Consider the following 25,163-nt stretch of genomic DNA (forward strand, 5'->3'; position numbering starts at 1 on the left):
TTGGGAAACTGACTAATCAAAAGGGGCACTTAATTTGTTAATTATTTAGTACTATATTTTGATGGTCATATTTAAAAATTAAAGAACAAATGGTAGGAGAATGAGTAAATGAGTGTTGGTTCAATTAATTTATTTCAGGAATGAAATCACAAGTGAAACACAGTAAGCAAACCACCGTTACAATTCTCAAATCTATTTATTATTCTCCCATTGAAATTCTAAATCGTGAAGCTGCAATGTCGAAGCCTACTTATAAAACATACTCCAGCGACAAAGAATATGCCAGCAGAAGCAGATTAACGTCAGAAAAGCCCAACAGTGTGTTGGCTTAAAATTAACTGTTCCCAATCTAATTATTGCCTTCTGTTTTTAAACTCTGAACAAGATATTGAGATTGTCAAACGTTGGAGCTACGAAAATAATGATGGAGCTCCAACGGTTAAATTTGAAGAACAAACTGACATGCCTGCTTGAGAATTGCAAGAGCTTGAGAGAGCTGAAGCAGATACATGCCCACATCACAACACCCCCTCACCTCTTTACAACTGACCGTTGCTTCCTAATCTCTCGCCTTATTTTCTTCTGCACAGTTTCTCAATCAGGGTCCCTCACCTATGCCAACGCCGTATTCAGATTCGTCCCTCGCAAAACTCTCTTCATTTACAACTCCATGATCAGAGCTTACGCTTCAAGAATCCTTGACCCCACTTCATTTCAGCCCTTAATTTTATACAAACAAATGCTCTTTGATGATATTACACCTGACTGTATTACATTTCCCTTCGTGTTAAAACATTGCGTGAACAGAGTTGATGAATTCGTCGGACGAAGTGTTCATGCCCACGTTGTTAAGTTTGGGTTTCTTAGTGATGTTTTTGTGCAGAATTCTTTGATAAGTTTGTATTCACAATGCGGGTCAGTGGGAATTGCAAGGAAGGTATTTGATGAAATGTCAAATCGGGATATTGTTTCGTGGAATTCTATGGTTATTGGGTGTCTGCGAAACGGAGAGTTGGATATGGCCTTAGAGTTGTTTAGGAGGATGAAGAAGAGGAATATTATTACTTGGAATTCAATTATCACGGGGTTTGTACAAGGAGGGAGGCCAAAAGAAGCTTTAGAATTCTTCTATGAAATGCAAATTTCAGGTGATGATATGGTTAGTCCAGATAAAATGACAATTGCTAGTGTAATCTCAGCTTGTGCTTCTCTTGGAGCAGTTGATCAAGGTAAGTGGGTGCATGATTACTTGAACAGGAGTGGAATGGAGTGTGATATGGTGATTGCCACAGCATTAGTAGACATGTATGGCAAATGTGGGAGTGTTTCTCGAGCACTTGATGTTTTCAAGGCAATGAAAAATAAGGATGTTTTGGCATGGACAGCTATGGTTTCTGCTTTTGCTCTTAATGGGAATGGCAGGGAAGCTTTCGAGCTTTTGTTGGACATGGAAGAGGCTGGAGTGAGGCCTAATGCTGTAACTTTTACTGCTTTGTTGTCTGCTTGTGCGCATTCTGGCATTATAGAGATAGGGCGAAGGTGTTTTGATGTGATGAGGCATGCTTATCACATAGAGCCACAAATTCAACACTATGCTTGCATGGTTGATATTCTTGGTCGAGCTGGTCTCTTTGATGAGGCAGAAGGGCTAATCAGAAGTATGCCAATGGAGCCAGATGTTTTCGTTTGGGGTGCACTACTTGGTGGCTGCCAAATGCACCGAAATTTTCAGTTAGGAGAAAAGGTTGCTCGGCATTTGATTTCTTTGGAGCCTCTGAACCATGCCTTTTATGTTAATCTTTGCGATATATATGCCAAAGCTGGTAGGTTTGACCATGTTAAGGAGATTAGAGCCCTTATGAAGGAGAAAGGGATTGAGAAGACAGTTCCTGGATGCAGCATGATTGAAGTTGATGGAGTTGTCCACGAATTTTCTGTAAGAGATTCACCTCAAGTTTTGATGACAGAAATAAAGCATGTATTAACTAGTTTGAGTGATGAGATGGGAAGGAGAGTTAATATGATCCCTTCTCTGGAATGATGAGGAGATAATTTTATTAACATGTGAAAATACTTACTGGTTTTTCAACAATATGTCCTCAGAGCATGGTATTCCATCTGAAGACATTAGCAGTCGCACTTTGGCTATCCCACACTTATGGTTCATCCCGTGGAGGCTTGATGACCTTTGCATTGATATTGCTTGTCTGGTTTTACAGTCAACGCCAGTCAGTATCACCATATCAGAAGATTTTTTTTTGGCTCGTACCACTGTATCCTTGATGACCAAACTGGCTAGGGATCTTGCAGCCTGCTTTGGCTTCTAAGTATTTCATGCCCCAAAATGAAGAAAGAAAAGGTATTCTTTGTCTTGCATGTGATTTTTGTTGGTTATCATTGTGAGAATTAATCTACATCTTGTAACAAAACTAGGATATAAAACAGAAAAACAATCTTGAGTTTGGATTTAAAAAATACAGTTCCAACTTCAAAATGTTGGAACCATTTTCACACTTCAATTTTATCCATCAAGAAAAGGGAGATTTTTAAGGGGTAGTCCTCGAAAACTTGAGGCGTAGTTAATTGGTAATTGATGGTCCAAGAATTTTTGAAACTAGCTAATCAATTGCATCTATTACAAGTCTCTCAGTCTGATTATGGACCAAATTCCATCTTTTAATTCAGCTGTATCCCTTTGTTTGGAGTATGGTGCACGGGAATTCATGCATATGGATGACCAAAGTGTTCAATCTCTTCTGAACATTAAATCAGAGGCTAGCATATCTTTGAGTGAGTGTGTTGAAGAACCAGCATGAGCCACATATTAAGCAGAAGGCTAGAGAGTTCTGGCTTAGAACCTTAATCACCAGAAAGCAAAGAAGGGACTTGTGTATGAAAGTCTAATGATACCAGAATTATCCATATTGACCGCCTTAATTCTAGTGAGCCTAATTTGAATGGTAGGGGTGGTGATGGAAGTGTTGTTGGCCTAACACCAGGTTCTTAAGCAACCTTATGTCTGCCCATGAAGGGTGTTCAGCTTCAATGCTACCACTTCTCAACTATTTGTGAAACCATGTATGCAGGTCCTGTAATTTTACTTACAAGTGTGTGTCTGTCGTCTGAATTTCATTTCTTGGCTCTTAGTCTCTTCTGTTTCAGTCCTTTTTCTATTCTTGTCATATTGATTTGGCCTCAAATATCCTACTTGTCTATTGTGCATGAGGTTGGCACAGACAAGAACACGTTTTTGGATAAATTACTCGTTCCTGTTCTATAATTTCTTTTTTACGTGCTTGGATATTACAACATTCTTTAATAGGGGACAACAAATTTGGTAAGTATGTCTCATTTTCAGACATTATATATATGGGCAGGCAGCTTAACATCTCATTCCCACTGAAAAAAAGGAGCTCTTTATCCATGGACGTTCCATCTATTCCTGCTACTCTCACAGTAACAACAGCATTGGCTGTTATCTTAGCAGCATGTTTGTTCAAACATATCTTCAATGGGTCAGCAAACAAAGGAAAGTACCATCCTGTTGCTGGAACAGTCATCAACCAATTGCTGAATTTCAACAGGCTGCATCATTACATGGCAGAACTGGCAAGCAAATACAAGACCTATAGGTTGCTTTATCTTTTCCGAAGTGAGGTTTACACCTCAGACCCTGCTGTGGAGTATATTCTGAAAACCAATTTCCCCAACTATGGCAAGGTAAACATGTTATGCTCACCCCACCCAAAATCTTCCTCTTTCTGCCCTTAAGATCATTTTTGAGTCAAGCATAAAAGATTTGCATTTCATTTCTGGAGGTTATGAGAGAAGTGTAATGCTACATCCTTTTGATGCACCTTAGTAAATGAATCACCTGTTGTCTCTAGTTCCCTTCCTTGTTAATTTCACAAAAAAAAAAGAAGTTTTTAAGGATTTATTGTGAGAACAAATCACTAGAACTCACTGCAAATATCTCGAGAAGTTCCCTTTGAAACGTCGAAAACTAGTAAACCTTTCTAGTTTCTGAATTTCAATCTGCTGCAGAATTGCCCTATTGGATCACAGATCATGAAAATGAAATCACAGTTAAAGTGTGCTTGATATACTTGATTTTAGACACAATAAACCACTTCTCTGATACCACTGAAGGATTGCGTATAGGTGTTCGTAACACGCAGCGGAAGACAATAACAATCCTAGGCAGATCTTTTCATGTTTAAAATTTATTTACATATCAATAGATCGGATCTAAGACGTACCTGGTGAAGAAAGTCTTGTTTCAAATTCTTCGATAGTGCGAAGACTCTATGTGTATCCACACCGAGACTGATCCTTGCTATCAACTCTTTGATCGATGAAACCCGCGAACAAATTGAACAAAATATTGTGTTGAAATTTTTCTCAAAAATCTCAACTCAAATTAGAAGAACAAGAAACACTTTTCTTGCAATTGTATTTTCTCTCTTGGCTTTGTATTGCACTCTCACTTTCACAAAGTGGGTTTTCTTCTCATGGAAAAATTATTCGGCAAATTTTCTCCATCACCCTTTATATAGCATCACCTACAAACTTTTTTCCTATTTGGTTGAGGTAATAATTTACTTAGGGTAAACGTTTTTTCCAAAATAAACTTTATGGGATTTTGTATGAAAATTCGCAATCCCATTCTCAACGGGTAACGTGACTGCCGAGAATCATGGACTTTCCATGAAGTCCAATTCCAAACATTGGAATTTTCCTATTGTAAACAAGAAAGCAGGTTTGAGTTGTCAGACGTCCTTTTTATGGACTTTAATTTCCATGTTTAATGAAATCGTAGGAAAACCTTTATGGAATTTCATGTCCAATTCAAAATTGGATTGTAAGAATAAATTAATATTAAATATATAACCTTTATATATAAATAATAATTACGAGTATCAAATATATATCACATATATATTTCAACCAAGAGATATAATTTAATTTTCTATTTCAAATAGAAAACATCAGTTTGTTCACAATATTAATTATATTCTCTGTGCTAGCAAAGAATATAATAATATTTCATTTGGACTAACAACTAAATGTATTTGACTAATTAAATTCCTTAATTTAATTATCAAATAATAAGTTAATTAATCCTTTAGCAAAGATCAGAACACTCGTTAGTGTGCGACCCCATAGGTTCAATACTAAGCCGGTAGTAAATTGATCACATCAATATACTAATCAAGGGTGGCGTCTAGCAACACTCCTTAACAACCGGATAATATGAAGTATACAATTTACTCTCAAGAACCAGTAGAAGAATAATGTAGTAATTCCTTCTGTCCTTATAGCTCTGGATCACCCTAGGATATGGTTCAACTGTCAAATCCTAATAGGCGACCAACTATGTGTTCACGTCAAATATAATCGACCATTGAATGACCTAAGAAACTCATTTCTTCTTTCATTCAATTGCCCTAGCCAAGGTCTTAATTTGGTCGTTTATATTTCATGACAACATGGAGCTTAAACTCATTACCAAGAGTTGACAGATTCCATCTTGATCAATCACTAATCCTACAAGCATTTAATCATACCCAATATCCTTTCAACTATCGCCCTAGGGCCATGGGTGTCTAGTATCAAAGCACAATAAATAACTTGTCAATTACTATGACGATCTCATGTCAAAGGAAACGGTTACATCACATTCTTCAAGAGAATATCCTATTGACAGTTTATGGTAATTCTAACCATTAGGAATTATCCAATGAGTCGGTTCAATGATCATATCTCTATATGCATCATCTATCTATGTAATTTAGTTAATGAGATCAACTAATCTTTATCTCATAAAGACGATCACATAAATATTGATCTTATTGGATTACTAATGTCCAGATTAATAATCCTACGATGAAGAACAAATTTAGATTAAATTATAAGAAACTTTACTCTCATTATCATGATCTCCATCACAATGTCAAGTCTCAAAATTTAATCAAGGACCTTATCAAATTAATCAAGCAATTAATAACAATGATAAAAGAATATCAAATGCCATATATATTTTATAAAAATATGTTCAAAACATCAAATGTAATATTGGATCTAGGGCATATCTACTATATCCATAACAATCTCCCACTTGCACTAGAGCCAATCGCTCTTGTACTTCATTCCCAATTTCCACTTGTGCTTGTCAAACTCCTTTGCGCCAAGAACTTTAGTGAATGGGTCTGCAACATTTTCTTTTCCATCAACCTTTTGAATCTCGATGTCTCCACGTTCAATGATCTCTCTTATCAAGTGATACCTTCGCAGAACGTGTTTGGACTTTTGGTGTGATCTTGGTTCTTTTGCTTGAGCAATGGCTCCATTATTGTCACACAACAGTGGAACCGCACCTCCTATTGAAGGAACCACACCAAGTTCAGTTAAGAACTTTTTCATCCATACAGCTTCCTTAGCAGCTTCACTAGCTGCTATATATTCTGCTTCAGTCACTGAATCAGCTACTGTAGCTTGTTTGGAACTTTTCCAACTCACTGCACCACCATTTAAGGTGAATACATAACCAGAAATAGATTTGCTATCATCTCTATCTGAAGAGAAACTTGCATCAGTATAACCTTCAAGTTTCAACTCAGAATCTCCATAGATGAGGAATTGGTCTTTAGTCCTTCTTAAGTACTTAAGAATGGTCTTCACCACCTTCCAATGTTCCTCACCAGGATTTGCCTGATAGCGGCTAGTCACTCCAAGTGCATAAGCCACATCAGGACGTGTACATGTCATGGTATACATGATAGCTCCCACTGCACTAGCGTATGGGGTCCTACTCATGCGTTCTCTCTCTTCAGGTGTATTAGGACAATCCTCCCTACTGAGAGTAATTCCAGTGCCTATCGGTAGATAGCCTCTTTTGGAATTATCCATATTGTACCTCTTTAAAATGGTATCAATGTACAAAGACTGGGAAAGTCCAAGCAGCTTCCTAGATCTATCTCTATAGATCTTTATTCCTAATATATAAGCTGCTTCTCCCAAGTTTTTCATGGAGAACTGTTCAGATAGCCAAATCTTGGTACTTTGCAATGCCGGTATGTCATTCCCTATGAGCAATATATCATCAACATACAACACTAAGAATATAATTGTGCTCCCACTAACCTTTTTGTACACACAAGGTTCTTCTTCGCATCTAACAAAATTGAACTTTTCAATTGTCTTGTTAAATCGAATATTCCAACTTCGAGAAGCTTGCTTTAGTCCATAAATAGATCTTTGTAGCTTACAAATTTTATTATGATCAGATGAAGATGTGAAACCTTCAGGTTGTGTCATGTACACTTCCTCTTTTAGCTCACCATTAAGGAAAGCTGTTTTAACATCCATTTGCCATATTTCATAATCATAGTATGCTGCTATAGCAAACAAAATCCGAATTGATTTGAGCATTGCCACGAGAGAGAAAATCTCGTCATAGTCGATTCCTTCTTTCTGACGATATCCCTTGGCAACAAGACGTGCTTTGTAGGTCTCCACCTTTCCGTCTGCTCCAATCTTTTTCTTAAAACCCCATTTACAACCTATAGGTTTTATATCCTTTGAAGGTTCAACTAAAGTCCATACTTTATTTTCCTTCATGGATTCTATTTCGGATTCCATGGCCTTTTGCCACTTCTCATAATCAGAACTTTGTATAGCCTCTTCATAGGTCTTAGGGTCATCATCATTATGATCAACCTCATTTGATACATCATCTTGTACCAATAAATTTAATCTAGTTGGTACATGACGTTCTCGTGTAGACCTTCTAAGAGGTACTTGTACAACCTCTTCACCTTGTGCTGGATTTGGTTGATGTTCAATTTGGTTTAGAACTGGTTCATTAACCTGTTCTTGAGCTTCAGTTAGTTCTTGAACTTCAACCGTTGAAGATGGCAACTTCCTTGGCAACTTCAAAACATCCAATAAAGGTTCTTCAACTTGGGTCTCATGATCTTTATATTGTGTTGATTCATTAGTTTCTTGAACTTCATCAAGTTCTATTTCTCCATTATAATTTCCTTCTAAAAGAAATTCTCTTTCCAAAAAGGTTGCTCCTCTGGCCACAAACACTTTATGGTCAGAAGGGTGATAGAAATAATATCCCATTGTTTCCTTGGGATACCCAATGAACCTACACTTATCTGATCTTGAGTCAAGTTTATCAGACTGTAGTCTCTTAACATAAGCTGGACAACCCCAAACTTTAATATGTTTAAGGTTAGACTTACATCCTTTCCATATCTCATATGGTGTTGTAGAGACTGACTTAGTGGGAACTTTATTAAGTAAGTATGTTGCTGCTTCCAAAGCATATCCCCATAAATTTATTGGAAGATCAGTGAACCCCATCATAGATCTCACCATATCTAATAAGGTTCGATTTCTCCTTTCAGACACACCATTGTGTTGTGGTGTTCCTGGAGGTGTCCACTGTGAGAGAATCCCATTCTCTCTGAGATATCTGGTAAAATCTTCACTAAGATATTCTCCACCTCTATCAGACCTTAGTACTTTGATACTTTTACCAGTCTGCTTCTCAACTTCACTACGGAACCTTTTGAACATTTCAAAAGATTCAGACTTGTGTTTTATAAGATACACAAATCCATATCTTGACATATCATCAGTGAAGGTGATGAAGTAAGAATATCCACCTCTAGCTTGAATTTTCATAGGCCCACAAACATCTGTATGAATTAGTCCCAATAATTCAGAAGCTCTTTCTCCACTTCCAGTAAATGGAGATTTGGTCATTTTTCCTTTGAGACAAGATTCACAAGTTGGATATGATTCAAAATTATATTTGTCAAGGTACCCTTCCTTGTACAACTTGTTAATTCTTTTCTCTCCAATATGATCAAGCCTACAATGCCAAAGGTATGCATGATTTACTTGATCATCTCTTTTCCTCTTAAGACTTGAAACATGCATAATCGAATTAGCATTCACATTAAGTAAGACATAAACGTCATGTTGGAGATAGCCATTCACGTATAAATTATCACAATAATAAATAGAGCAAATACCATTGCCTATATTAATGCGAAAACCACGTTTGTCTAACATAGAAGCTGAAATTATGTTCGAAACAAATTTAGGAACGTAATAACAATCATCCAACATAAGTACTTTGCCCGTAGGCATTATTAAAGAAATTGATCCTACAGCTACGGCCGCAACTTTTGCACCATTTCCAACTTGTAGATTAACTTCTCCTTTCTTTAGCCTTCGACTTATCTTAAACCCTTGTAACATATTACAGATGTTATAACCACTGCCAGTAGCTAATACCCACAGTGAAGAATTAGTAGTAGCTAAAGAAACCTTGAAAACATTTTTCATTAATGTCTCACCTTGTTTCTTGTCCTTTAGAGTTGCAAGATACTCCTTGCAGTTTCTCTTCCAATGCCCTTTCTTCTTACAGTGAAAACATTCAGTATCATATACTGACTGCAAGATCAAATCTTCAGAAAGCTCTTTACCAAGCTTGTACCCCAACTTCTCATGTTCTTCTGTAAGAACAATCATATAATTGACAAGGGGCCCAACTGGAGAGTTTTCAATGTCCAATTGTGTATCAACCATCTTCTTAAGATATTCAATGATTGCAATTGGATCCATATTCTGATGTTTTCTCTGGAGTTCAGAACTCATAGAAGCGAGAATGATGTGTTTAATAGCAAGACATTCTTCCAAGTATTTCTGATAAACCTTGGTGCCTTGAACATCATTCTCTGGTGGGATTATCTTTGCAGGCTTATCGATCACATCAATGAGCTTTTCATGCATGAGAACAATTCTCAAATTTCTATACCAGTCATCAAAGTTTGGTCCTACCAACTTGTTGGTCTCAAGTATTTTGTGCAGTGATATAACAGACATATTGAGAAATCTAAAATATAGAAAAGAAAAGGCAATAATATAAGAACATATTTGCATATATCATAAAGACATGGACTTTTATGTAAATGATATTTCCACTAATTATTTTAAACTATTTACCCCCATTATAGTTTACGAAATCTTTATTTCTATTAGTGGAGTAAAGGAATCCTTTAACAATGTATGAGCCCCTTGGAAGTCAAGTCGTTTCTCACATATATTTTAAAGGTAGGTACTCTTACCAATTGTATCCCCATACAATTTCCTTAAATAGCTCTATGTCAAATAGCCTCCTGGTAGTCAGGTCGATCCTATTGGCATAGTTGAGTTCAACCATCATGATAACAAAGAACTTATTAAATTTTATACTCCCCGGGTGGTCCAGGCGTTTAGTGTAAAATTGAATAATTCTTTCAATCCATACATCTAATGCAATAAATAGTTTTAACATATTCTCGAACTATAAGTCTCTGGTAGTCAGGCCGCTCCTTATAAACAAGAAATAAGTAAAATTATTTACCTTGATGGATAGCTCTTATAATAAAATATCTTATCTTTTATTATTTAAGAAATCAAATTTTAGTAAGAGGGAATTGTTACTAAAATAATTTTTTAATAACATGAAGATCAAATCTTTTATAGCATGTGAATTTAGTTCAAGTTGTCTACATGCTTAGTCCTAAATTGATTTACATCACATGTAATAAATAATTCAAAATTATGTAATGAACAAGCACGTGACATAAAAATAAAATTCAACATTCTTCTAACATGTTTAATCTATATATCACATATATCACAAAAAAGTAATTCATGCCAGAATATCATTATTAATTAACATATCATGAACTAATAACAATAGAATCATATAACCTATTATAGATTCCCGTCGTATCTAATACAAAATTTCAAATTCAAGTTATGAACTATCTCAATAGTTATATGAATACATATTTTATCCACAATAAAGTAATATCAATATTCAAACGATTTGACTATTGCACAAGACACATATATTATGGTTTGAACTCTTCAAATATAATCTTACAATACTTCGTAAATAAATTTTAGACACAATAAACCACTGCTCTGATCGTACTGAAGGATTGCGTATAGGTGTTCGTAACATGCAGCGGAAGACAATAACAATCATAGGCAGATCTTTTCATGTTTAAAATTTATTTACATATCAATAGATCGGATCTAAGACGTACCTGGTGAAGAAAGTCTTGTTTCAAATTCTTCGATAGTGCGAAGACTCTATGTGTATCCACACCGAGACTGATCCTTGCTATCAACTCTTTGATCGATGAAACCCGCGAACAAATTGAACAAAATATTGTGCTGAAATTTTTCTCAAAAATCTCAACTCAAATTAGAAGAACAAGAAACACTTTTCTTGCAATTGTATTTTCTCTCGTGGCTTTGTATTGCACTCTCACTTTCACAAAGTGGGTTTTCTTCTCATGGAAAAATTATTCGGCAAATTTTCTCCATCACCCTTTAGTATCACCTACAAACTTTTTTCCTATTTGGTTGAGGTAATGATTTACTTAGGGTAAACGTTTTTTCCAAAATAAACTTTATGGGATTTTGTATGAAAATTCGCAATCCCATTCTCAACGGGTAACGTGACTGCCGAGAATCATGGACTTTCCATGAAGTCCAATTCCAAACATTGGAATTTTCCTATTGTAAGCAAGAAAGCACGTTTGAGTTGTCAGACGTCCTTTTTATGGACTTTAATTTCCATGTTTAATGAAATCGTAGGAAAACCTTTATGGAATTTCATGTCCAATTCAAAATTGGATTGTAAGAATAAATTAATATTAAATATATAACCTTTATATATAAATAATAATTACGAGTATCAAATATATATCACATATATATTTCAACCAAGAGATATAATTTAATTTTCTATTTCAAATAGAAAACATCAATTTGTTCACAATATTAATTATATTCTCTGTGCTAGCAAAGAATATAATAATATTTCATTTGGACTAACAACTAAATGTATTTGACTAATTAAATTCCTTAATTTAATTATCAAATAATAAGTTAATTAATCCTTTAGCAAAGATCAGAACACTCGTTAGTGTGCGACCCCATAGGTTCAATACTAAGCCGGTAGTAAATTGACCACATCAATATACTAATCAAGGGTGGCGTCTAGCAACACTCCTTAACAACCGGATAATATGAAGTATACAATTTACTCTCAAGAACCAGTAGAAGAATAATGTAGTAATTCCTTCTGTCCTTATAGCTCTGGATCACCCTAGGATATGGTTCAACTGTCAAATCCTAATAGGCGACCAACTATGTGTTCACGTCAAATATAATCGACCATTGAATGACCTAAGAAACTCATTTCTTCTTTCATTCAATTGCCCTGGCCAAGGTCTTAATTTGGTCGTTTATATTTCATGACAACATGGAGCTTAAACTCATTACCAAGAGTTGACAGATTCCATCTTGATCAATCACTAATCCTACAAGCATTTAATCATACCCAATATCCTTTCAACTATCGCCCTAGGGCCATGGGTGTCTAGTATCAAAGCACAATAAATAACTTGTCAATTACTATGACGATCTCATGTCAAAGGAAACGGTTACATCACATTCTTCAAGAGAATATCCTATTGACAGTTTATGGTAATTCTAACCATTAGGAATTATCCAATGAGTCGGTTCAATGATCATATCTCTATATGCATCATCTATCTATGTAATTTAGTTAATGAGATCAACTAATCTTTATCTCATAAAGACGATCACATAAATATTGATCTTATTGGATTACTAATGTCCAGATTAATAATCCTACGATGAAGAACAAATTTAGATTAAATTATAAGAAACTTTACTCTCATTATCATGATCTCCATCACAATGTCAAGTCTCAAAATTTAATCAAGGACCTTATCAAATTAATCAAGCAATTAATAACAATGATAAAAGAATATCAAATGCCATATATATTTTATAAAAATATGTTCAAAACATCAAATGTAATATTGGATCTAGGGCATATCTACTATATCCATAACAATCTCCCACTTGCACTAGAGCCAATCGCTCTTGTACTTCATTCCCAATTTCCACTTGTGCTTGTCAAACTCCTTTGCGCCAAGAACTTTAGTGAATGGGTCTGCAACATTTTCTTTTCCATCAACCTTTTGAATCTCGATGTCTCCACGTTCAATGATCTCTCTTATCAAGTGATACCTTCGCAGAACGTGTTTGGACTTTTGGTGTGATCTTGGTTCTTTTGCTTGAGCAATGGCTCCATTATTGTCACACAACAGTGGAACCGCACCTCCTATTGAAGGAACCACACCAAGTTCAGTTAAGAACTTTTTCATCCATACAGCTTCCTTAGCAGCTTCACTAGCTGCTATATATTCTGCTTCAGTCACTGAATCAGCTACTGTAGCTTGTTTGGAACTTTTCCAACTCACTGCACCACCATTTAAGGTGAATACATAACCAGAAATAGATTTGCTATCATCTCTATCTGAAGAGAAACTTGCATCAGTATAACCTTCAAGTTTCAACTCAGAATCTCCATAGATGAGGAATTGGTCTTTAGTCCTTCTTAAGTACTTAAGAATGGTCTTCACCACCTTCCAATGTTCCTCACCAGGATTTGCCTGATAGCGGCTAGTCACTCCAAGTGCATAAGCCACATCAGGACGTGTACATGTCATGGTATACATGATAGCTCCCACTGCACTAGCGTATGGGGTCCTACTCATGCGTTCTCTCTCTTCAGGTGTATTAGGACAATCCTCCCTACTGAGAGTAATTCCAGTGCCTATCGGTAGATAGCCTCTTTTGGAATTATCCATATTGTACCTCTTTAAAATGGTATCAATGTACAAAGACTGGGAAAGTCCAAGCAGCTTCCTAGATCTATCTCTATAGATCTTTATTCCTAATATATAAGCTGCTTCTCCCAAGTTTTTCATGGAGAACTGTTCAGATAGCCAAATCTTGGTACTTTGCAATGCCGGTATGTCATTCCCTATGAGCAATATATCATCAACATACAACACTAAGAATATAATTGTGCTCCCACTAACCTTTTTGTACACACAAGGTTCTTCTTCGCATCTAACAAAATTGAACTTTTCAATTGTCTTGTTAAATCGAATATTCCAACTTCGAGAAGCTTGCTTTAGTCCATAAATAGATCTTTGTAGCTTACAAATTTTATTATGATCAGATGAAGATGTGAAACCTTCAGGTTGTGTCATGTACACTTCCTCTTTTAGCTCACCATTAAGGAAAGCTGTTTTAACATCCATTTGCCATATTTCATAATCATAGTATGCTGCTATAGCAAACAAAATCCGAATTGATTTGAGCATTGCCACGAGAGAGAAAATCTCGTCATAGTCGATTCCTTCTTTCTGACGATATCCCTTGGCAACAAGACGTGCTTTGTAGGTCTCCACCTTTCCGTCTGCTCCAATCTTTTTCTTAAAACCCCATTTACAACCTATAGGTTTTATATCCTTTGAAGGTTCAACTAAAGTCCATACTTTATTTTCCTTCATGGATTCTATTTCGGATTCCATGGCCTTTTGCCACTTCTCATAATCAGAACTTTGTATAGCCTCTTCATAGGTCTTAGGGTCATCATCATTATGATCAACCTCATTTGATACATCATCTTGTACCAATAAATTTAATCTAGTTGGTACATGACGTTCTCGTGTAGACCTTCTAAGAGGTACTTGTACAACCTCTTCACCTTGTGCTGGATTTGGTTGATGTTCAATTTGGTTTAGAACTGGTTCATTAACCTGTTCTTGAGCTTCAGTTAGTTCTTGAACTTCAACCGTTGAAGATGGCAACTTCCTTGGCAACTTCAAAACATCCAATAAAGGTTCTTCAACTTGGGTCTCATGATCTTTATATTGTGTTGATTCATTAGTTTCTTGAACTTCATCAAGTTCTATTTCTCCATTATAATTTCCTTCTAAAAGAAATTCTCTTTCCAAAAAGGTTGCTCCTCTGGCCACAAACACTTTATGGTCAGAAGGGTGATAGAAATAATATCCCATTGTTTCCTTGGGATACCCAATGAACCTACACTTATCTGATCTTGAGTCAAGTTTATCAGACTGTAGTCTCTTAACATAAGCTGGACAACCCCAAACTTTAATATGTTTAAGGTTAGACTTACATCCTTTCCATATCTCATATGGTGTTGTAGAGACTGACTTAGTGGGAACTTTATTAAGTAAGTATGTTGCTGCTTCCAAAGCATATCCCCATAAATTTATTGGAAGATCAGTGAACCCCATCATAGATCTCACCATATCTAATAAGGTTCGATTTCTCCTTTCAGACACACCATTGTGTTGTGGTGTTCCTGGAGGTGTCCACTGTGAGAGAATCCCATTCTCTCTGAGATATCTGGTAAAATCTTCACTAAGATATTCTCCACCTCTATCAGACCTTAGTACTTTGATACTTTTACCAGTCTGCTTCTCAACTTCACTACGGAACCTTTTGAACATTTCAAAAGATTCAGACTTGTGTTTTATAAGATACACAAATCCATATCTTGACATATCATCAGTGAAGGTGATGAAGTAAGAATATCCACCTCTAGCTTGAATTTTCATAGGCCCACAAACATCTGTATGAATTAGTCCCAATAATTCAGAAGCTCTTTCTCCACTTCCAGTAAATGGAGATTTGGTCATTTTTCCTTTGAGACAAGATTCACAAGTTGGATATGATTCAAAATTATATTTGTCAAGGTACCCTTCCTTGTACAACTTGTTAATTCTTTTCTCTCCAATATGATCAAGCCTACAATGCCAAAGGTATGCATGATTTACTTGATCATCTCTTTTCCTCTTAAGACTTGAAACATGCATAATCGAATTAGCATTCACATTAAGTAAGACATAAACGTCATGTTGGAGATAGCCATTCACGTATAAATTATCACAATAATAAATAGAGCAAATACCATTGCCTATATTAATGCGAAAACCACGTTTGTCTAACATAGAAGCTGAAATTATGTTCGAAACAAATTTAGGAACGTAATAACAATCATCCAACATAAGTACTTTGCCCGTAGGCATTATTAAAGAAATTGATCCTACAGCTACGGCCGCAACTTTTGCACCATTTCCAACTTGTAGATTAACTTCTCCTTTCTTTAGCCTTCGACTTATCTTAAACCCTTGTAACATATTACAGATGTTATAACCACTGCCAGTAGCTAATACCCACAGTGAAGAATTAGTAGTAGCTAAAGAAACCTTGAAAACATTTTTCATTAATGTCTCACCTTGTTTCTTGTCCTTTAGAGTTGCAAGATACTCCTTGCAGTTTCTCTTCCAATGCCCTTTCTTCTTACAGTGAAAACATTCAGTATCATATACTGACTGCAAGATCAAATCTTCAGAAAGCTCTTTACCAAGCTTGTACCCCAACTTCTCATGTTCTTCTGTAAGAACAATCATATAATTGACAAGGGGCCCAACTGGAGAGTTTTCAATGTCCAATTGTGTATCAACCATCTTCTTAAGATATTCAATGATTGCAATTGGATCCATATTCTGATGTTTTCTCTGGAGTTCAGAACTCATAGAAGCGAGAATGATGTGTTTAATAGCAAGACATTCTTCCAAGTATTTCTGATAAACCTTGGTGCCTTGAACATCATTCTCTGGTGGGATTATCTTTGCAGGCTTATCGATCACATCAATGAGCTTTTCATGCATGAGAACAATTCTCAAATTTCTATACCAGTCATCAAAGTTTGGTCCTACCAACTTGTTGGTCTCAAGTATTTTGTGCAGTGATATAACAGACATATTGAGAAATCTAAAATATAGAAAAGAAAAGGCAATAATATAAGAACATATTTGCATATATCATAAAGACATGGACTTTTATGTAAATGATATTTCCACTAATTATTTTAAACTATTTACCCCCATTATAGTTTACGAAATCTTTATTTCTATTAGTGGAGTAAAGGAATCCTTTAACAATGTATGAGCCCCTTGGAAGTCAAGTCGTTTCTCACATATATTTTAAAGGTAGGTACTCTTACCAATTGTATCCCCATACAATTTCCTTAAATAGCTCTATGTCAAATAGCCTCCTGGTAGTCAGGTCGATCCTATTGGCATAGTTGAGTTCAACCATCATGATAACAAAGAACTTATTAAATTTTATACTCCCCGGGTGGTCCAGGCGTTTAGTGTAAAATTGAATAATTCTTTCAATCCATACATCTAATGCAATAAATAGTTTTAACATATTCTCGAACTATAAGTCTCTGGTAGTCAGGCCGCTCCTTATAAACAAGAAATAAGTAAAATTATTTACCTTGATGGATAGCTCTTATAATAAAATATCTTATCTTTTATTATTTAAGAAATCAAATTTTAGTAAGAGGGAATTGTTACTAAAATAATTTTTTAATAACATGAAGATCAAATCTTTTATAGCATGTGAATTTAGTTCAAGTTGTCTACATGCTTAGTCCTAAATTGATTTACATCACATGTAATAAATAATTCAAAATTATGTAATGAACAAGCACGTGACATAAAAATAAAATTCAACATTCTTCTAACATGTTTAATCTATATATCACATATATCACAAAAAAGTAATTCATGCCAGAATATCATTATTAATTAACATATCATGAACTAATAACAATAGAATCATATAACCTATTATAGATTCCCGTCGTATCTAATACAAAATTTCAAATTCAAGTTATGAACTATCTCAATAGTTATATGAATACATATTTTATCCACAATAAAGTAATATCAATATTCAAACGATTTGACTATTGCACAAGACACATATATTATGGTTTGAACTCTTCAAATATAATCTTACAATACTTCGTAAATAAATTTTAGACACAATAAACCACTGCTCTGATCGTACTGAAGGATTGCGTATAGGTGTTCGTAACATGCAGCGGAAGACAATAACAATCATAGGCAGATCTTTTCATGTTTAAAATTTATTTACATATCAATAGATCGGATCTAAGACGTACCTGGTGAAGAAAGTCTTGTTTCAAATTCTTCGATAGTGCGAAGACTCTATGTGTATCCACACCGAGACTGATCCTTGCTATCAACTCTTTGATCGATGAAACCCGCGAACAAATTGAACAAAATATTGTGCTGAAATTTTTCTCAAAAATCTCAACTCAAATTAGAAGAACAAGAAACACTTTTCTTGCAATTGTATTTTCTCTCGTGGCTTTGTATTGCACTCTCACTTTCACAAAGTGGGTTTTCTTCTCATGGAAAAATTATTCGGCAAATTTTCTCCATCACCCTTTAGTATCACCTACAAACTTTTTTCCTATTTGGTTGAGGTAATGATTTACTTAGGGTAAACGTTTTTTCCAAAATAAACTTTATGGGATTTTGTATGAAAATTCGCAATCCCATTCTCAACGGGTAACGTGACTGCCGAGAATCATGGACTTTCCATGAAGTCCAATTCCAAACATTGGAATTTTCCTATTGTAAGCAAGAAAGCACGTTTGAGTTGTCAGACGTCCTTTTTATGGACTTTAATTTCCATGTTTAATGAAATCGTAGGAAAACCTTTATGGAATTTCATGTCCAATTCAAAATTGGATTGTAAGAATAAATTAATATTAAATATATAACCTTTATATATAAATAATAATTACGAGTATCAAATATATATCACATATATATTTCAACCAAGAGATATAATTTAATTTTCTATTTCAAATAGAAAACATCAATTTGTTCACAATATTAATTATATTCTCTGTGCTAGCAAAGAATATAATAATATTTCATTTGGACTAACAACTAAATGTATTTGACTAATTAAATTCCTTAATTTAATTATCAAATAATAAGTTAATTAATCCTTTAGCAAAGATCAGAACACTCGTTAGTGTGCGACCCCATAGGTTCAATACTAAGCCGGTAGTAAATTGACCACATCAATATACTAATCAAGGGTGGCGTCTAGCAACACTCCTTAACAACCGGATAATATGAAGTATACAATTTACTCTCAAGAACCAGTAGAAGAATAATGTAGTAATTCCTTCTGTCCTTATAGCTCTGGATCACCCTAGGATATGGTTCAACTGTCAAATCCTAATAGGCGACCAACTATGTGTTCACGTCAAATATAATCGACCATTGAATGACCTAAGAAACTCATTTCTTCTTTCATTCAATTGCCCTGGCCAAGGTCTTAATTTGGTCGTTTATATTTCATGACAACATGGAGCTTAAACTCATTACCAAGAGTTGACAGATTCCATCTTGATCAATCACTAATCCTACAAGCATTTAATCATACCCAATATCCTTTCAACTATCGCCCTAGGGCCATGGGTGTCTAGTATCAAAGCACAATAAATAACTTGTCAATTACTATGACGATCTCAGGTCAAAGGAAACGGTTACATCACATTCTTCAAGAGAATATCCTATTGACAGTTTATGGTAATTCTAACCATTAGGAATTATCCAATGAGTCGGTTCAATGATCATATCTCTATATGTATCATCTATCTATGTAATTTAGTTAATGAGATCAACTAATCTTTATCCCATAAAGACGATCACATAAATATTGATCTTATTGGATTACTAATGTCCAGATTAATAATCCTACGATCAAGAACAAATTTAGATTAAATTATAAGAAACTTTACTCTCATTATCATGATCTCCATCACAATGTCAAGTCTCAAAATTTAATCAAGGACCTTATCAAATTAATCAAACAATTAATAACAATGATAAAAGAATATCAAATGCCATATATATTTTATAAAAATATGTTCAAAACATCAAATGTAATATTGGATCTAGGGCATATCTACTATATCCATAACACGTACACCATTTGGTTTATGTGTACATGAATCTCAAAATTTTTCGTATTAGGATTAAAGTGCTATTAGTACATAACGTCTCCCAAATTCTTATTTTCAAAAAAAAAAAATCCTAGAATATTTTATCCCAGTTTCTCAGACTAAAACTTTGAGGGTTGGCTCCTATACGGCATCTTGAATGATCTTTTAGGTGATGGGATCTTCACAGTCAATGAAGAGAAGTGGAGAAACCAACGGAAGATATCAAGTTATGAATTCTCCACAAAAAATTTAAGGGACTTTAGTAATGCAGTTTAGAGAACAAGTGCAGTAAAACTTGCTCAATAAGTATCTGAAACTGTGACTACAAATCAAGCAACAGAAATCCAAGTATGGAACTTCAGTTTGCTCTACAGTAAAATTTATAAGTTAAGAAACTAACTCTCATTTTTTGGCAGGTTATTTACGAAATCAACACTGGAGACAGTATTCAAGATTCTTGGAGTGGATCTAGACACTACAAGCGAAGAAGGCACCCTATTTTCCACTTCTTTCGATGAAGCTAGTGCATTAACTCGTTATCGCTACATTGATATGTTTTGGAAAGTGAAAAGATTTCTAAATATTGGGTCAGAAGCCAATTGGAAGAAGTGTATTATAAAGTGGTTGAAGAATTTGTTTACAAAATATCAGCAGCAAGACTGAACAGATGAGCAAGTCGCAAGATGACAGGGTGGTAAGTTCAGGCTCAAATAACTGTCTTAACTTATTTCCCTATATCAAAAGCACCAGATGATATTTGAATTTTCTTGAATGGCAGATGAGCAAATCAGATATTCTATCTAGGTTTCTGGAAATGAACAAAAGGGATCCAAAGTATCTTAAGGACATAATCCTTAGCTTTATAATTGCTGGCAAAGACACTACAGCTAGCACACTTTCTTGCTTTTTCTATATGATGTGCAAGTACCCTCTCCTAAAAAAAAAAAAAAAAAAAAAAAAAAATTAAAACAAAATTGCAGAGGAAGTCAAGAAATCAATAGGAACAAACCAACATTCAAGTATTGATGAGCTAGCTGACAGCATTACAGATGAAGCAGTGGACAAGATGCAGTATCTCCATGCATCATTGACTGAGACGCTCAGATTATAAACCTGCAGTTCCCTCGGTAATACATACATATATGAGAAGGATAACCTAATCACATCATTCAACAAGGGCGGCTCTAGGGTAAGGCAAGTGAAGCCCTTGCCTTAGGCCCCCAAATATTTAAGGCCCCAAAAATATGAAACACCACTATATTATTATATAATCTCTTCGTTTCAATTTATGTGAACCTATTTGATTGGGTGTGACGTTTAAGAAAAAATGAAGACTTTTGGAATTTGTGGTCCTAAACAAGTCAAAAAGGAGTGCAAAGTATTTGATTTGCTCATTTCCAGAAACCTAGATAGAATATCTATCTAGGTTATTTATACATATTTTGTAACGACCCGGCCGGTCCTTTTGAGAGTTATAGCCCCGATCCTCTATTAACTACTTCCCCCTATATCTATTTTTGCTATTGTGACTTGGTGGGAGGTTTCATTTTGGTTTTGGAGTGTTTTTGGGACATTTAGTCCCTAAACGGAGGCTTAAGTCTTAGAATTTGGACCGAAGTCGGAACTGTGTGAAGACGACTCCGGAATGGAGTTTCGTCGATTCCGTTAGCTTCGTTGGGTGATTTTGGGCTTAGGGGTGTGTCTGGATTGTGTTTTGGAGATCCGTAGCTCATTTAGGCTTGAAATGGCGAAGTCGAATTTTTGGAGATTTGGACCGGTAGTGAAATTTTGATATCAGGGTCGAAATCCGATTTCGAAAGTTGGATTAGGTTCGCAATGTTGAATATGACTTGTGTGCCAAATTTGAGGTCATTCGGACGTGGTTTGATAGGTTTCGGCATCGGTTGTAGAATTTTGAAGTTTCAACTTCTTTAAGTTTGAATTGGAGGGTGATTCGTGATTTTAGCGTTGTTTGATATGATTTGAGGGCTCAACTAAGTTTACATGGTGTTTTAGGATTTGTTGATATGTTTGGTTGAGGTCTCGGGGGCCTCGGGTGAGTTTCAGATACTTAACAGATCATTTTTGGACTTTGGGAGTTGGCGGATTTTTTGGTATTTTGTTGCAGACATTTTCTTCATCGCATTCGCGAGGGAGGTCTCGCGATCGCGTAGGTCATCTGAGAGGTCAGCTAAAGTTGCTCTTCGCGTTCGTGAAGATCAAGACGCGATCACATAAAGTTATCAGGGTGTGCATCGCGAACACGTGGGCTAGGTCGCATTGACGAAAGGAAGTGAGGTAGCAGTGGAGTTTAAGTGTTACTCTTCGCGGTCGCGTGAGGACAATTGTGATCGTGTAAGTGTGAGCAACTAGTGCATCACGTTTGCGTAGGGTGTTCCGCGTTCGCGTAGAGTTGAATTCTAAGAAAGTGAAGTTGTTCTTTGCGATCGCGAGGTCATTTCCGCAGTCGCGATTAAGAAATCACTCGGAAATTTTAAGGATTCAAAAACGAGGGTTTTTAGTTCATATCACAAAATCGAATTGGGAGCTTGATATAAGGCAATATCTGGAGTTCTTGCGTGGGTGTTTGGGGTAAGTAATTCTTACCTAGTTTTGGTTAATTCTCATGATTAAGTCTTTAATTTCATCATTAAATTAGTGATTTAGGGTGGAAAATTGGGGAAAATTTGAGAAAAGTTCTTAGGCCAAATTTTGGGATTTTGATCAAGATTTTGGTATCGGATTTGAGTAAATTTGGTATGGTTAGACTCGTGAGTGAATGGGTGTTCGTAATTTGTGACTTTTACCCGATTCAGAGACGTGGGCCCCTGGAGGCTTTTTGGGCGATTTTTCAATTTCTTGCCTTAGCTTCGATTTCATTAGCTAGATTAGTTTCTTGTAGTTATATTTATGTTATGTAATCGAATTTGGCTAGATTTGGGCCATTCGGAGTCGGATATTCATGGAAAGAGCATTGTGACAGATTGATTTGAGCTTGGTTGGAGGTAAGTGGCTTGCCTAACCTTGTGTGGGGAAAACTCCCTTTAGGATTTGGTACTGTTTTGATATGTGAGCACCGTGTACGTGAGGTGACGAGTATGTACACGGGCTATTTGTTATAAAACTCCGTTTTCACTAAGTCATAACATATTTCTCCTTATTTGAACTACATTAGCATATGTAACTATCCTGTTTAGTTTAGAATAGCATGCTTACGTACTGCCTATCTGAACTCTGTGCAACATGTTTAATGAAATTTTCCTGCTTCTCTTGACTTGAATTTAGTCTAAATTGTAACTTTTTTTGCTGTAATTGTTATATCTGTTGGTTGAGCTGCATATTTACTTTGGGACTACGGAGCGGTATTCCGGGTGATCCCCTATACTGTATATTTATTTTGGGACTACGAAACGGTATTCCGGGAGATACTCCTGTACTGCATATTTACTTTGGGACTATGGAACGGTATTCTGGGAGATTCCCCCGTCCTGCAATTTACGTTTGGGACTACGAGATGTTATCTCGGGAGATTCCCTATTATTATCTCGGTGTTCTGAGCTGTTGTCTTTCTATGATTCCATTCCTGTTAGCTTTTCGTATTTATTTTTTTACTGTGATATTTCATTCTGTCTTATTTCATTTATATTTATACCAGTAGGACCCTGACCTGATCTCGTCACTACTCGACCAAGGTTAGGCTTGACACTTATTGAGTACCGTTGGGGACTCATGCCCTTCCCTGCACATATTTTTTGTGTGCAGATCCAGGTACCGGTCATCAGCCGCATTACCAGTGAGGTGAGACAACTTTAGAGACTTCAATGTATATCTGCCGCGTTCGCAGACCTTGGAGTCTTTTTCTACTCTTCCCAAAGTCAACCACTTCTTGTATTTCCTTTTTGTTAGAATTTGGAGTATAGAAACACTATTTTCTTTCTGTAGCTTGACTTACCATATTCCAGGTTTTGGGAGAGTTTATGTACACTTCGAGAGTGGTTATTGTATATGCCGAGTGACATCTTAATTTCATATTAAAAATTTACCTGTTAGTTGTTAGCTGTTATGTTTTCGTTTCTTTTTCCGCAAACATTAGGCTTACCTACGACTAGGTACCATCACGACGGTTCATGAAGGGAGAACTTGGGTCATGACAAGTTGGTAATCAAAGCTCTAGGTTCATAGGAGTCGTGAGTCACAAGCCGATTTATTAGAGTCTTGTGGATCGATACAAAGACGTTTGTACTTATCTTTGAGAGGCTATGGAGCTGTTAGAAAAATTTCACTTCATTTGATTACTTGTCGTGCGAGATTATTGACTTCAAAATTCTAAACTTCTGTCTTCTATTCTTTCACAGATGGTGAGGACACGTGCAGCTGGAGATGAGCAGGAACCCACGCCCCTACTAGAGTCGCCCGAGGCCGGGGGCGGGGTAGAGGCCGAGGACGCCCACGTGGTGCAGCCAGAGCACCCAAGCGAGCTGCTACAAAGGAGCCACCAGTAGCTCCAGTTGGAGGACAGACACTTGAGGTGCCTACCACTACTACACCATCTCTTCAGGAGACCCTTGCACTGTTCCTAAGCACGTTTGGTACTCTAGCTCAGGCAGGGTTGATTCTCCTTGCTCCAGCCACATCTCAGGCCGGGGGAGGAGCATAGATTTCCGCCACCCGCACCCCAGAGCAGCGTGTTCAAGTTGATCAGATTCCAGAAGTTAAACCGTTACCACCTGTAGCCCCAGCTCAGCCCGAGGGTAGGGCAACAGTTTCAGAGGAGGAGCAGCGTAAGCTCGAGAGGTACATGAAGTACGACCCTCCTATATTCAGTGGTCTAGCGTTAGAGGATGCTCAGGGATTTCTGGAGGAGTGCCACCGTATCCTCCGTACTATGGGCATAGTAGAGTCGAGTGGGGTTTCTTTCAATGCCTTTCAGCTTCGAGGAACAACCTATCAGTGGTGGTGTACTTATGAGTTGGAAAGTCCAGCTGAGGTAGCTTCCCTTACATGGACTCAGTTCTCGGACATGTTTTTGAGAGAGTATGCCCCTCAAATCCTCAGGGACGCATGACGCACGAAGTTTGAGCAGTTGCGCCAGGGTACTATGACTATTTCAGAGTATGCAGTCTATTTCAGTGACTTGGCTAGACATGCATCGGCCTTGGTTTCTATAGTTCGAGAGAGGGTCCGTACGTTCATTGAGGGAATCCACTCCAATATCAAGACTAGCATGGCTCGGGAGTTAGAGATGGATATTTCGTATCAGCAGGTTGTGAGTATTTCTAGGAGAGTGGAGGGCATGCTTTCTCGGGATAGGGAGGAGAGA

The 25,163-nt window shown here is 36.3% G+C and overlaps 2 protein-coding genes across 3 annotated transcripts; both read left to right on the top strand.

Annotated features, from left to right (window-relative positions):
* The first annotated feature begins 138 nt into the window (after positions 1–138).
* On the top strand, positions 139–3,937 carry LOC107761029 (pentatricopeptide repeat-containing protein At5g66520-like). Of its 2 annotated transcripts, none has more exons than XM_016579180.2 (2): positions 139–2,359; positions 3,378–3,937. In XM_016579180.2, exon 1 carries the CDS (start codon positions 422–424, stop codon positions 2,039–2,041), a length of 1,620 nt encoding a protein of 539 aa, XP_016434666.1. In that variant the 5' UTR covers positions 139–421; the 3' UTR covers positions 2,042–2,359; positions 3,378–3,937. The 2 variants fall into 2 exon arrangements, with proteins under 2 accessions (XP_016434666.1, XP_075111375.1); XM_075255274.1 differs by lacking the exon at positions 3,378–3,937 and adding an exon at positions 2,686–3,371.
* Positions 3,424–20,506, top strand: LOC142182028 (cytochrome P450 704C1-like). Its single transcript, XM_075255820.1, has 3 exons — positions 3,424–3,720; positions 4,045–4,091; positions 20,260–20,506. The coding sequence occupies exons 1-3, from the start codon at positions 3,424–3,426 to the stop codon at positions 20,504–20,506; spliced, it is 591 nt and encodes a 196-aa protein (XP_075111921.1).
* Positions 20,507–25,163: the final 4,657 nt, after the last annotated feature.

This window comes from Nicotiana tabacum, chromosome 6, assembly GCF_000715075.1.
Source record: "Nicotiana tabacum cultivar K326 chromosome 6, ASM71507v2, whole genome shotgun sequence".
Classification (NCBI taxonomy): Eukaryota; Viridiplantae; Streptophyta; class Magnoliopsida; order Solanales; family Solanaceae; genus Nicotiana; species Nicotiana tabacum.